The sequence below is a fragment of the Pomacea canaliculata genome, linkage group LG1 (genome assembly GCF_003073045.1).
Source record: "Pomacea canaliculata isolate SZHN2017 linkage group LG1, ASM307304v1, whole genome shotgun sequence".
NCBI lineage: Eukaryota > Metazoa > Mollusca > Gastropoda > Architaenioglossa > Ampullariidae > Pomacea > Pomacea canaliculata.
The window spans coordinates 29,998,531-30,011,240 of record NC_037590.1 but is presented as its reverse complement, the minus strand read 5'-3'; the positions used below and the strand labels follow the sequence as shown (position 1 = coordinate 30,011,240).

The window sequence follows — 12,710 nt, the reverse complement described above, 5'->3', positions numbered from 1 at the left end:
TTGTCTAATTGTTCACGGAGACACCCAAACCTAACCTGCAGAAGCTACCTTCCAGCTTGGTTTCCCAGCGCACTGACGTCAAGACATGAATCGCACTTCATTTTGCATAAAACACACGAGGTGTGCATGCCATTCCAGTTCACCTGTCAGCCACGTGAATGTCGTGCGTGATTTGTGAGTGTAACATATACGGGTTTGATAGTGAGATCATTTACACTAACAGTTTAGTATTATTAGCAGTTGTGTTCCCTTTGACATGGCATCAGAACGTTTTATGATTATTTTCGGGGTTGGCGGGGAAGCACTGCACTGATATTATAAATAGAACTTGATTAGTGACTGAGAAGGGTTGACCATTCTAAAGAATATTCCATCTAGCAGTTTCATTCGATAATACACACTATTTTCTGCTTTTATTATTATTTATTTATTATTCCTTTGAATTGCAAGTGGTTGATGTGTCGTGTCTATTTATAAATAGTGGATGTATCGTGTCTCAGTGCTAGTGGCTGATGTGTTCTGTCTGATTGTTACAAACTTTAGGTGGTGGCGTTGTCTGGGGACGTGCTGTCTACCGTTGTCTACACGATATATGATTCCCTGTGTCGCAGCTGTGGGAAGGACGGAAGTTCTGGCTGTAGAACTATCGTAAGGATCAGAGGATACACTTGTAATAAGTGTTAGATAAATACTGCGGCTGATGAACGTATGATTAGAATGAGTAGATCTAACCTGGCTGTCATACACAGCCATAAAGAGGTGGTACTCTGTGTGTGTGTGTCTGTGTGTGTGTGTGTGGGGGGGGGGTTTCATTCCTGTATATGCTGGATGATATCCAAGCTGTGCTCCTTGGTATGCTCATGGTCGTTTGCGTGCGTGCACGTTTCAGTTGTCTCTGCAATGTGTGAGCTGTATAAAGCAATGACATTTAAGTTTACTGGTTGATTTTGAACACAAGACTTTCATATTTACATCCTCATCATGATCATCGTCGTTGTTGTTGTTGTTGTTGTTATTATTATTATTATTATTATTATTATTATTATTATTATTATTATTATTATTGCCTTGTATTAAAAATACTTCACTTTATAGCCAGACACTTGTTACATCCAAGGAAAATGTTACCGAAGTCGACAGCCGCAGCCATTTAGCTCTTGTTTTCAATGCCGACCTGACGTGAGCCAGGATGACTGGTCTACACGCGCAGGTAAGTCTTCCACTAAAAGAAAACAACGGCTTGTAGTAACTTTTGTACAGCAGGGGTGGGGAACGTCCGGACCTCGGGCCACAACTCTTGTATTCATGTCAACATAAATTTATATCGAGTATAAAAATAATAACAAATTTTGAGGGATACGTAAGGAACGTTTATTTTGGGATAGACACGACACATGTAAGTACATGACGGGACAGACACGTATTCTTCACAGGACAATCAGGTTAGTCAGGCTGCAAAAGTCTTAACACACTGTGGCAAAACTACGGCTTGACCAAATATCTGCAAAATACGTGCAGACTCATTTAAGTTGATAATTTTGTATGACCTGCGAGTGACACAAAGATCAAAACAGTCTCAAAAAGGTTCTCCATTCCTGCTTTACATCAAACGTTTGATCATTTCTTCAATATTAATATAAGGTTCTAATTAAACATTCCTTCAGGTGTTCTATCAAGTTTTGCCTTGAATACATAGTAAATGAATAATAGACAACATTTAGTAATTTGTTTATTGGTATTTTATGACAATATCAGACCTGTGCAGCACCTTTCTAGTAATATTTCTCCCAAAATAATCTTTCCTCCGTCGATATCAAGCGAGCTAAAACATTTCAAACAACATTAATCATCCTAAACATTTCCAGCCATGTGTTGTAAAAATATGTGGTAAACATTTCTAGCAGGTGTTGAATCTAAGGTAAACATTTCCAGACGATGTTAAATTTGCGGTAAACATTTCCAGACAACGTTAAACCTGTAATCAGGTTTGAGGACCGACCCGTCGTTTTTCTCGGCCAGAGCGTTCAGGTGCACGTGTGGACGGTGGACCCGGATGGGTCGCGCCTCATTCTGAGTGTGGACAGGAAGGACGCCTACATCAGCCAGGGGGGACTGTTCCAGTGGCGCACCCCCACAAATGGTGTCCATGATGTTGTTGGAGTACATTCTTTTGTCATTACTGCCCGTGACGAGTGCAATGGTACAACAAGCTCAACTTTAGAGGTAATGTATGTTCCTAGTCCTTTTCTCTGTCTTAATAAGCGCTTCTTTGCCTCTCTAATTGTTCAGTGTGTATGTTCTTTTGTAAACTTTTATCTTTGAAATACTCCCTTCTGTTCGTACATCTTGTCTTATGAGAGTTTGCCTGCAGATTCGGACGATACCATGTGAGTGCGACAATGGCGGCACCTGCACGAACCCCGCTGTCGTGGACTCAGACCCTCGGCATGACTGTATCTGTGCCCCTGGCTACACAGGTGGGTTTGGTTCATCCTAAGATTATTAGATGTTCCGGTCCTATGCTCCTCGAGAAGTAACAAGGTATAAACTAAAGTAAGATTATTAAAACGTTGCTCATAATTATAGGATACTTTATTTCTCGCGTTTTTACAGTTTTGTATTCAGTCTTATCTGCTTCTCCAAACACTGGAGGACTCAGAAACTAAAGAAACCATTATAGGATGACTATAAATAAGAAAAAGTGTATACGCAAGCACAACGAAAGTTTTGACAATGAGACGGACGAGCTATAAACAATGATCACGTTACGTTACTGCAAAACACGTTGCCGATCCGTTTATTTAATGAGAGCTTGAGCCCCTAAAAGGGATTAAATATTTACGAAGGACCACGATTATTCTGAACAAGGAACTTCGAGCTTTGAACAGCTAAAGAAAAACGATGAGGAAGACAGTGAGAAAATCCGTGTAATGTTTCTCTGCTTGCCTTAAGGTGTACTCTATTACTAACCAACTAATCACGCTCTATGCACATCTTTGTCTGAACAGGTAAGAGATGCGAGTCGGACGTTGACGAGTGCAGTTCAGATCCTTGCCTGCACGGGACCTGTGTCGACCTGGTCAACGGCTATCGGTGTATCTGCAACCTGGGATATGAGGGTTGGTTTCGTCATATTGATTAGTTAAAATTATGATGAAACCTTTCTGTCTTAGTGATGAGATGCACTATTACTATTTTTTTTCATTTCTTATTTTTTTTTTCTTTCTTAATTCATTTACATTTTTTTTTTTGACTTCTTCGACTTCTAGAGGTTTTTCATTTTCTTTCATTTGTCCTTTCATTTTCTTTTTCTCTCGACTTTGTTCTTTCTTGATTTCTTTTACCTCCCTTCATTTTCTTCTTTCCTTTTTATTTTTTTTTTCAATCATTATTTTTGCTTGTTTTTTCCCTTCATTGCCTTCTTTCATCCGTTATGCTTTTCTGTGGATTTTTTTCTTTGTTCAAAGTGTTTATAACTGTATAGCTTGTCCAGCTCAGTGCTTCTCAAATTTCCGGAAGCACTTAGGTTTCTTTGTGACGCGTTGCCGGTCGGTGTGTGATAAACAGTTTTGTCCTCTCGGCACTGTGGTCTGTCCAGTGGGAATGGAGACCAGGGACTCGAAATGAAGCGGCCTGAGTCTCACTGTCATGTGGATGACGGTGACGTATACGAGCGTTCTAACGAGATAAACGGCGTCACCTCGATCCCGGATGTGTGTGCAGCCATTCGGTGCCAAGGCTCTGACGTAAACGTGACGTTAGCGTCAAAGGCGGAAGTGATGTGAAACGCGTTCCGGTCAATACGCAGCGACTTTGGACAGCACGAGCGCCGGCTGATTTATGAACTGATACTTCTGTATGAGTTATCACGTGGGACATGATCAAATGCACTTTCTGTGACCTCTCCAAGACAGAGTGCTCACGTCCACACTGACGGTAGCCTGCAGGAGGCACCAGAAGTTTCAGCGAAAGCGACTTTTTGGCTAACACACACACACACATATTTTATATGTAGATATATGAATGTGTTGTTTGGAGAGGTGTAGTGTACGTACGTGTTGTTCGTGTATAGAGAGGCGGGTTGATATGTCTTCATCTGCTTATATTTTTGAGAGAGAGGGGGGGGGGTGATTCTCTGCCTTGATTGCAATTGTAATTTTCTGACTTCTGTGTGATTAATTTTTTTCATCACTTGGATTTTTTTTTCATGTGAGGGAAAAAAGTGAAAAATTTGTTGATTTTAAAGAACAATTATAAGAAACTTTTCCTTCACATAATAAGCCATGTTTACCTTTTATATCAATAAAATCGAATTTTATTCTTTAATCAAAAGTAAGCATTCAGTTCATTTGTGACGTTTTTTCCTCATTTAAATATGCTCAAGGACTTACTTTAGCTTTGAAGGAAGTTTTCATTGTATTCAGACGTACAGCTTGATCATGTCACAGCCTCGAGACCTCCACATCAGAATTTCCGATCACGAAGTGAAATTATTTTAAGTTAACCACAAGAAACGGTACACATGTAGGACAGATGTTTGATAGTTTATATTTTCTCTTTTTCTCTTTGAACAGGCGAGAGATGCGAATCAGTCTCGGACCAGTGCCATAATGAGCCGTGCTACCCCGGGGTTCTGTGTCAACCAGCAGGCGGCTCCTTCATCTGTGGACCTTGTCCTGCAGGTTACACCGGCGACGGCCAGATCTGCGAAGGTCAGTGAGTCTAACTGGTTCGCGAGCGACACTCGCCTGTTATACAAACAGAAACACAAAAATCAAAATAAGTCGTTTGTAATATTTTTGGTCACAAAGAAATCAGTTGTTAGTCTCCATAGGATGTCTACTACAAGTTTTCAAATCGTTTCAGAGTTGGACGCGTGTGAGAGCAGTCCTTGCTTTCCAGGTGTGCAGTGCAAAGACCTAGCGCCCCCTAGCGAAGGCTTCGATTGTGACGTTTGTCCTCGTTTCTTTCTCGGAGACGGAAGACGGTGCCAGAGAACAAGTATGTGAATGAAGACTTGCCCTTTTCGAAGAAACTGGCCATGAAGTGTGTAGTTGCGTCGCATGTCTCCTCTTATCTACCTGTCTGGTTGTTTGTGTGGCTGTCTCATAATTTTCTTCTTCATAAGCCAACCTGAGCGAACATGAAATTATTGGGGGAAACCCCCATTTCGGATACAAATGTCGTCTGTTTAAAGAAGAGAGACTGGGACCACCTCCTCCTTACGCTCACCCGATGGAAACGTGCACCCGATTTACAGAAAAAGACAAAGGGTGACAAAATAGGAGGTGACATCCTCATTCAAACATCGAGCTCTCCCTGTTTTCATACACAACGAACCACGTGGATTTTATTGTTCATTCATGCCTGAACAAGTTTTATTTTCTTTACTGAAGTTTATCAAGATAACGTTTTAACATACTTGCTCAAAGACTGCCTTGTCTCCTTGTGCAGCGGAGTCTGCTTGCCGCGCCAAAGTCTGTTCCGATCACGTGACCTGTCAAGAACTCAAAGAGTTCCCAGGGTACCGATGTGGACCCTGCCCTCGCGGCTACAGAGGTGATGGGTCTTCATGTGAACGTAAGTACACGAAAAGTTCCCAGATGCCAGTTTTTACTAGAACCAGCATATACAAATTTTGGACGACTGTGAGCAGCTAACATAGTCCTTCCAACCTAAACAGTGTAATCAGTGTTCACAGATATATCAGGACATTCTTCAGTCTACATGAACACTATCCGCGATCATGAAAAGTAAAGAACGTTTGAGGTTTACCTCGGGTGGAGATAGTGCACGCACACAAAGAAAATAAAACATGTGTGTGCGTTTTCTGCCAGAAGTTGTAGGTACACGACTGGTCAAATAATCGTCAGGCAAACATACAACGACATCTAAGACGGAAAGATCAAACCTGTTCAGTGCTGTGCGGTGATGTAGGGGCGAGCTTCAGTCTTTATTTGCAGCCATCATCACCCTGACCTTTTATGTCTGGCTTCTTCGCCACTACCCTCATTTATACTTATTTATTCTTCATCTTATCTTATCAATGATCTCCTGTGTGAGCTTAAAAATTAGACCTTTCTTACCGACGCAGAAAGTGCGGGTTTCTGGGTATAAATGGTTTAGAGATGCTTTTCATTTCGCAAGGCAAGGATACAGTGACCCAGTGACCCCTTTCTATTGACCGTGTTGCCGTAAAGTGAAAGTGAGAAGCTTTTAAAAAAACAGTGGCTAAATTAAATAGTTCCAGGGTTTGTTGGCACTCTAAGGAAAATGTGTGCTAAAGCTTTTCTTTAAAGTGATTGCGTAAACTTAAAAGCGTTTTCCATGGAGTTCTCAAGCAGCAGGGGTAGTGTTGCCTGCATGGAAGGTCGGCTTTCCGTCAGCATGGAAAGGTTACTTGGGAGTGAAATAATAGGTTGGCATCAGAGTCCAAGGACGAAGCCTGAGCGGCACCTGACTCACACAGGACGTTTCTAGAGGACCTATGCTGACATTTTCAGACCAGACGATTTCTGATCCAAAATAACAACGGTCGCATGGAGTAACGTATATGAGGTCACGAAGGCGCGTAATCAGGTCATGAATGTGGGGAATTGGGTCACGAATGTGGGGGAAGGGCATCATTTCTGACATCGAATTAATGCCAAACTTCTAAGACCAGATCGATTGGTGTGGATATCGAACTTTCTGTCCCACACGTCCTTTGAAGATCACTAAGGAGGGAAGCCCGAGAAAAACAAGTCTAGACAACTATCAGTGATGCATTTCTTTCTTTCTTTCCCCCGCTTAGAAATCCCGCGAAGGAAACACGTAGATCTCATGAAGCATGAAAAGTGCATGCAGATTAGTAACTACGTGGCTAGTGCCCCAGGGTCAAGTTTCATGTCGGCTATGTAATGGAACTTTTTTCTCTGAACTGTGGCCTTTTCTTCAGGAAGAAAGACACAAGTCCGCCATGGCACCTTGTCGGTGACGGACCTGCAAGGAGGGACGTTGCTGATTTGTTTTTTAGAATGTCGTGCTGCGGAGGACGATGCCACAAGCGAGATGCAAGGTTCAAGGGTCAAGGCCTGAATGTAGATGCCGGGAACGGGACCTAGCCGAGGGGACTCTTGGATGAGTCAACATCACGATCCACACCTTCTGTCTCGTTGATGTTCTTCACAGAGCGCTCTTTGACATACATTTGTGGAAGTAATATTTTGCATTGAGCTTCACCTGGTCTTTAGAAAAAAAATGCGCCACATTAGACCTAAAAAACCTGGGAAAGCTGTCTTTTATGTCATGGGCGAGTGATTTTAGAACTTGTCTAAATGTCATAAGCGAGCGAGCTGCGAGCTGGCCAGGTGGTCTTATGGGAAGAGTGTATCTTAGACCTGATGTTGTCTGTAGCGGGACACACCCAGCGAACAGTTGTCTACTGGTTAATAAACCTACTGTCCTTCCTCCCATTTTTTGTTTGCTTATTTGTTGGTTGGTTGGGTTTTGTATTTTGTGCCTGGTGCCTTGATTTTAGCGCTTTGCCGGAAGACCGGCTGGCCATTCAAATAAAGTTGGAATGGAGTGACCTGAAACCCGCTCTGATCTTTGTGTACAGAAGTCATGAGGACCTCGGCAACACTTGCCGTACGTTCCGATCGCTACTCTGTCTGTATCCTCTGTTGATCGGAAATCACGACGTGACTTACTCATTTATTGAAAATGTTGACTTTCAATAAAACCTTTGTATCCATTTAAATTTCTAATTTAAATCCAAATGCTTTTAGCTCGTATGAATAAACTTGAATTAATTGAATTGAACGCTTTTTTTTCAAAATCAATCGGTAATACTCGAAAAGGAGGGGTTATTAACCTTTATGTTCTCTGTCAGATCGTAAATGAATATTGTCACATATATCTGTAAGAAAGTCTTTGTCGAAACTGATTTTACATGTTACGCGAAACAAAATAATTCAGGTACATAGACAATATTCAAGAGTGACACTTGTCGTCAGTATTTTTTAAACATTCTCTCGGTTTGTTTCCACAAGTAAGTAATACTATTTTATTTGTAGGACTTCACCTTTATGAAACCCTTAATTTGATTAAAATTTCGGTGTATTGATATTTTAATAAATTTTAGATATGTTAATCTCTTCATTTAGACATTTCTCTTTCTTTCTCCCGCTCGCGCGTGCACAAACACAATGCCCTCTGTGCACAAGCTTATTTTGTTTGTTGATTTACTTTCGCACTCACTCTTGCATTTAGACAAATGGGTAATTAGCTGATTTTTAAATTCCGCAGAAAAAGAGAGTGAATTCTGCTGCTGATAAAAAAAATATTTCGAAGGGAAATTAAATTTATATGTTGGCTTTTTCTTACTAAACGTGGAAGCATAGTACACAAGATGTCCACACACTGTGTTACAGCTATCTGCGAGGACGGTTGTCCGGCAGGACGGCTTTGTGTCCGGCCGGGGCTGTGCGGCTGTCGTCCAGGATACGCTGGTGACACGTGTAACATTCGTAAGTTCGTATTACTTCTGTGGTATGAGACAGACGACAACTGTGTCCACCCTGTGTTGGACTTTAATTTTATAATGTTGACCAACTCACACATTCTGTGCAGTGGTAACAACGCCAAGAAAATGTAAAATGTTGCACATAATTTGTAGCTGCTTTACACTATGTAGTTTAAAATTGCTTATGAAACATCGCTCCACGATGTGAAATGCGCTGAATTTGGAATATTCAGAAGAAAAAAAAACGAATTCAGTCCGTTCCTGTGACACTGTTCTTAATCTTTTGAATTATTGTCATAAGGAAATTCTGCTTAACTCATAAACGTAACCATTACCATGGATTAAACATTTGTAAATCGAAGAACATCTATAATAATACTCAAAAAAGTAAGAAAATATCATCAATACTATTTGCTTTCTTCTTTCTAAGCTCTAAATGAATACTTTGTAAGTAACTGAAATCTATTAAGACAAATCAGCTTCTTGTGTAGACCCGTGCATTATTGCGTTATTCACAAGCATGTTGTACATTAGTTGACCTGTGCGCCGTCTCATTAACTTTGAGTATTCATTCACTCGTGAGCAGATTTATTCACTTCACTGACATTCGTACATTTTTGTGAAGATCGACTATTTATTATTACAGCAGAAGGGAATTAGACTGGTCCGTAGTCTTGCCATAATGGAACCATTATTGTACCCCCCTCCTTTGCACAGTACTATTTATTTTATTTTGTGTTTGTTTCATATTTTTATTTTATTGTCTTATGTTTTTTGTTTTGTTTTACTTTTTTTGTTTTATTTTCAGCGGTATGTAACCCAGTGTGCCGTAACGGTGGCCTGTGTGTTTCGCCCAACCAGTGCCGGTGTGTGCCAGGCTACACGGGTCCACAGTGTCTGGAAAGTAGGTGTCTGACAACATTGACCACTCTACATTCCTGGTTCATCCTATGTGTCATGGACCTTAGCTGATTGGCTGGTTGATCTATTAAAAAAGTTTTCACCTTGAGATTCTATAGCTCTGTGGGGGGAAAAGGGAGGGGAAGAAAACCGCCGACACCCAACCCTGAGAACAGAGTGTCCCAAGGCGAGATCTGAACCCAGAGCCTTCACATTACAATGATGCAGCTTTAACCACTACACTACCAGGCAACCTTCAATGGACCTTAGGGTTCTGGTCTGCTTGAGTTGCAGACAGCACTCGCCATTCCTTAGGCCGTATACAAAATTAAGGGATGTAATTTTGTTGGTGCACCCAGCGTGCCTCTGAGATGCTGACTAAGAAATTAATTGATCTAAAAACTGAAAAAAAGACAAACAAATAGTATTGCCTCTCTTTTTGAAACAAAACAATGCACAGATAGTGAAAAAAAAACAACCTTCTTGCAGTAGTAGATAACTCGCTGACAGCACCTCCAGCTTCCGGTGGACGTAGTAATGCACGCAAGTTGCTCAAATTACGTGGCCACGCTTTGCTGGGTACCTTGTCGTATAAAGATCGGTAGAGTAAATTGAAATGTCTTTTTTATCTTAACCATGATTTGCTATCCTCTTTATCTGCTCTTTCATCATTAACGACATTTCACTAACGTTATTATTTTCTTGCAATTTGAAGCAGTCCTTCATGACAGTGTGGCGAGTTCAGTTCAAGAGCCTTTGAAATGGTTTTTAACACTCAGGACAAAATTTCAACTAGCCCCTTGAAAATGGTGAAGAGAGAGTGTTTTGTATCTTCTGTCCTCAGCAACATGCTCACCACCGTGTGTCAACGACGGACGTTGTGTCGGCAGAAACCGCTGTCTGTGTCGCTATGGTTACCTGGGCAATCGATGTGAACTTCGTAAGTAACTGTATTTTCTTCAGGAAAAAGGGAAGAATGATTTTCCGTGGTGGTGACTGTCCATCCGCGGAAATAAGCAAGCCACGCTCAGTGGTGTGGTATGATTAATGTTGCATTGATTTTAATTACAGCGGAATCAGTTATCGATACGATGTTGACCGAGTTATATGTCTGGTTACCGTCTACTGTCTCTCTTGCGACAGTGGCCAAATTTAAAAAAAAAGATTTGTAGACTTTTTACGACATTACGACATATCGGATGTTTTGTATACAGTTAATTGCGATGTGTCGTTTTTGTTTGTTTGTTGTTTTTTTTTTGTTTGTTTTTTTTTTTGTGCCTTAGATGTATCACTTTGTTCATAACATTATTTCTTTTATTTAAAAAAAATTACAATTATCTCCTCCATGTAAATTTATTCTGTCATTTTTCCTCCTATGTTGTGTATAAAAATAGTACAAATGAGATAGTCTTCACAAAAATGTGTTTACCTCTAATTTTACTCTAGAAAATAATGTAATGGCAGCGTTGCGTAAACAAGAATGAACATACATAAAGAGTAACCTTTAGAAGGTATTTTTGGAACTTCTACCTGACAGAACTAATTTACTTCATGTAGTTTATAGATCTGCTGGTATATCTTCCCCTTCTCTCTCTCTTTGTATGTGCGTGTGTGTTTTTGTGTGCATGTGAGAGAGAGAGAGACATATAGGTGTGTGTGTGTGTGTGTGTGAGCTCATATGTCCATCACCTCAGTCCTCGCCTGTGCCCTCAGTGTCCTCGTCATCGCGTCTAAAAAGGTTAAAGCCGGTGACTAGTTCACGCTAATGTCCCTGTGCTTCACTGACAAGCAAGATGCTCCAGGATTACCCGTGCCCACACTTTAAAGCTTTTCATCTTGGGAATTTGCATACCGAAACTTTTCTTTTGTTCTTGGGGTTTGGGTTGTTTTTTTTTTAATCTTTTAGCAAGACGAATCTTCTTTAAAAAGACAATGATTCAAAGACACATCAGCAAGGAAAGATAAATAAGTAAAACAGTAAAGTCGAATTCGATGAATTGGAAACGGGGTAAAGGCTGTGTGTGCATGCGTGTGTGCGTTTACGTTTGTGTGTGTATGTGTTCACGCACGTGCTGGAAGCACCTAATTCGCCCGTGACAGGTCTGGTATTAAAAACATCTTCTTTCAGAATTTCATGCACCATGAAAACTTAATAATAAAAAATACCTTTTAAACGTTTTTGCTTTTCTTACATTTTCCTCTGCAAGTCTCATACTTGAAGAGGTGTTTAGCTGATTCTGTTCTAGCATAGACCACTTCTATTTGCTTTTAACTGAAGTAGGTCTTTTTTCCCTCTATATCCCTCTATTTTCAATAGTAATAAGGAATATAAAAACTTAAGACCCACCAGAGAGTTCTGACACAATTACTTTGGTTGGAAATGGTCAATAATACATTCCATTTCCTAAATCCATATAGCTTGGTCAAGAGGGTACATGGAGCGTATCCCACTTGCCGAATCTACGAATTCACACATTGATCAAAAACAAGTTAACAATCCGTAAATGCCAGATGTATGAATATGCGGTAATTTTGTTTTTATATCAGAAACGTGAGTGTATGATCTCGATTAACGTGTCTGTACTGGGAGTCCTGGTGTCTGGGTGCGGCTGTACGTCCCCGTCACTAAACACGACGGTCGATACGTTGTGTACGTGTCTTTACTTCTATTCACATTCGTTACAAAACATAAATTTTAATTATCCAGCACTCGGTGCACGCAAACAATCCATCGTCCCTTACACGCTTGCTGAAAGTTGTCGCGGAGGAAGAGAGAGAGAGAGAGCATATAAACATCCGGATTTCATTTTGTCACCATCTATTTGTGTCAACAGTAAAAGTGCTACGAGTGAGAGTTCTTCTCCGAGCAAATTTTTATGATCGCCTCCTTCCCCACCAGGGTGGTCCGGTGTCGCAGCGGTTAGCTCCTGTCACCAATACAGTGAGGATTGGCTGTCCTGGGTTCAGCTCTCGTCTCGGGCACGCTGTTCTTTCTCTAAGGCATCTGTTTACAGGACTGTCCGCCTTGCCGTGATATAGTTGCTGGCTCGGCGTAAAACACCAATCCCCCCATTACCCACCATCATGCCCACTTCCCTCCTTCCCCCCAGAAGCCGTCCTAGTGATTTGCGGTTGTCATAGCGACAGGAGAATGATGGCGGAGGGACCACCCGTAAATAGCCCGCCTGGTCCAATCGATCTGTTTGTTACTCTCTCAAGGTCGTGTACCGTCGCCACAATAAGCAGCAAATAGTGCGTCTGCCTCTTGAACAACATTTGAGGTCCACAGCTATGTTATGTCACT

The 12,710-nt window shown here is 41.2% G+C and overlaps 1 protein-coding gene across 1 annotated transcript in view; it reads left to right on the top strand.

Moving 5' to 3' along the window:
• LOC112574327 (von Willebrand factor D and EGF domain-containing protein-like) overlaps nucleotides 1-12,710 on the top strand; it is a 34,492-nt gene that overhangs the window by 14,567 nt on the left and 7,215 nt on the right. The window contains exons 19-29 of the mRNA XM_025255342.1: nucleotides 544-648; nucleotides 1,096-1,210; nucleotides 1,964-2,223; nucleotides 2,372-2,477; nucleotides 3,009-3,119; nucleotides 4,575-4,712; nucleotides 4,867-5,001; nucleotides 5,455-5,580; nucleotides 8,415-8,510; nucleotides 9,315-9,410; nucleotides 10,251-10,346. Of these exons, the coding sequence (XP_025111127.1) occupies nucleotides 544-648; nucleotides 1,096-1,210; nucleotides 1,964-2,223; nucleotides 2,372-2,477; nucleotides 3,009-3,119; nucleotides 4,575-4,712; nucleotides 4,867-5,001; nucleotides 5,455-5,580; nucleotides 8,415-8,510; nucleotides 9,315-9,410; nucleotides 10,251-10,346 (1,384 nt within the window). The remainder of the gene's footprint in view (nucleotides 1-543; nucleotides 649-1,095; nucleotides 1,211-1,963; nucleotides 2,224-2,371; nucleotides 2,478-3,008; nucleotides 3,120-4,574; nucleotides 4,713-4,866; nucleotides 5,002-5,454; nucleotides 5,581-8,414; nucleotides 8,511-9,314; nucleotides 9,411-10,250; nucleotides 10,347-12,710) is intronic.